The 1,373-nt window shown below is 42.2% G+C and overlaps 1 protein-coding gene across 4 annotated transcripts in view; it reads right to left on the bottom strand.

Moving 5' to 3' along the window:
- Positions 1-1,097: 1,097 nt before the first annotated feature.
- The window catches only part of LOC102853475 (keratin-associated protein 4-12-like), a 713-nt gene continuing 437 nt past the window's right edge, over positions 1,098-1,373 (bottom strand). For 2 of the 4 annotated variants that reach the window (XM_006889443.1, XM_006889442.1), the window contains exon 2: positions 1,098-1,373. This exon ends at the window's right edge or, in 1 of these variants, runs on beyond it. In XM_006889443.1, the coding sequence (XP_006889505.1) occupies positions 1,098-1,373 (276 nt within the window). The other 2 variants (XM_006889445.1, XM_006889444.1) reach the window with 2 other exon arrangements.

Genomic DNA, 1,373 nt, shown 5'->3' on the forward strand with positions numbered 1-1,373 from the left:
ACCCTGGATTGGCCTAAGAGTAAAATTAATCCAGGAATTGATTCCTTGTCCACTCTATAGTTTTCATAGAACAAATTGACAACGTTTCTCAAGATCATGCTGTCAGTTACACATCTATGTCATTGAGATAATAAAATATTAATTTTTTTTTACATCTTCTTATTTTATGCTGTTTACCTGGATTCTCAGAAAAGTTGGTTTCCCTGAATGGTAGTTACTTTGTTGATGGACGAGGGTAAACTTAAAGAAGCTAAGTTTGTGAAAACTGAGTCAAATATGAGAGTTTGGGTAACCTCTAAAATGTCTCTGTCTTTCTAAGAGATGGGGCGGGCAAGAGGCAAGGTCAGGGTAAGGCAGATGGTGGAAAGATGAAGAAAGAAAACGAGACAGATAAACAGCTGAGAGAGACATGAAATGCAAGGAAAGATAATTTATTTAAGGAAGGTTTTCTGTGGCTCGTCCATATGCCTACCAAAATTCAAGTTTTTCAATACTCCTAGAGAAATTGATATATTATTGCTATTTCTGGGATTGTTTGTTAGTTTGTTTACATGTTTTTTTAGTTTTGGAGTTAATGTTTTTGGTCTTTTTTTTTTTTTAATATATCACTATCTATTGAGATTTTCCTGATAGAGATAGAAAAGTTTGAAAAACCCAATTACGTTCTGTGGTTATTGTGAATATAATTTCCCAGAAACCGAGAAGGACCACAACAAAGTCACAAATATAAGAAGATCATGTTTCTAGGCCAGGAAAGCAGAACTTTATTAAGAAACAACAGCAGTAAGATACAAAAATATTACTGTGGAAGGAAATACAGGGTAGTGCCATCAGGTGATGTCCATATTTGGGACAGGATGACTTGACCTTCAGAAATCAAAACATAGAAAGTAGAATTGGGGTTAATTTATTAATTTCTTGCTATAAATATTACTTAATGTCATACTTTGTGCTTTCTTGGAAGGGATAATCAGCAAAGGACAGTACTTGTCCTGAGATGAAAGTGTGGACACGTAAAGGTGAGAATAGCCTTTCCTACACTGAGGTGCGCAGGGTCTGCTCCTGTGAGGAAAGAAGGGATGGTTCAGGCAGGTGGCTCAGCAGCAAGAGGAGGCGCAGCAGGTGGGGCGGGGGCAGGTGGAGATGACACAGGTTGGGCGGTAGCAGGTGGTGTGGCAGGAGACTTGACCACACACTGGGCGGAAGCAGCAGGTGGGGCGGCAGCAGCTGGAGCCACAGCAGGAAGGACGGCAGCAGCTGGAGATGCAACAGCTGGGACGGCAGCAGCTGGACTGGCAGCACTGGGGCCTGCAGCAACTGGACACACAGCAGCTGGGGCGGCAGCAGCTGGACTGGCAGCACTGGGGCCTGCA

The sequence above is a fragment of the Elephantulus edwardii genome, unplaced genomic scaffold (genome assembly GCF_000299155.1).
Source record: "Elephantulus edwardii isolate Elephantulus edwardi_28Jun2011 unplaced genomic scaffold, EleEdw1.0 scaffold00077, whole genome shotgun sequence".
Lineage (NCBI taxonomy): Eukaryota > Metazoa > Chordata > Mammalia > Macroscelidea > Macroscelididae > Elephantulus > Elephantulus edwardii.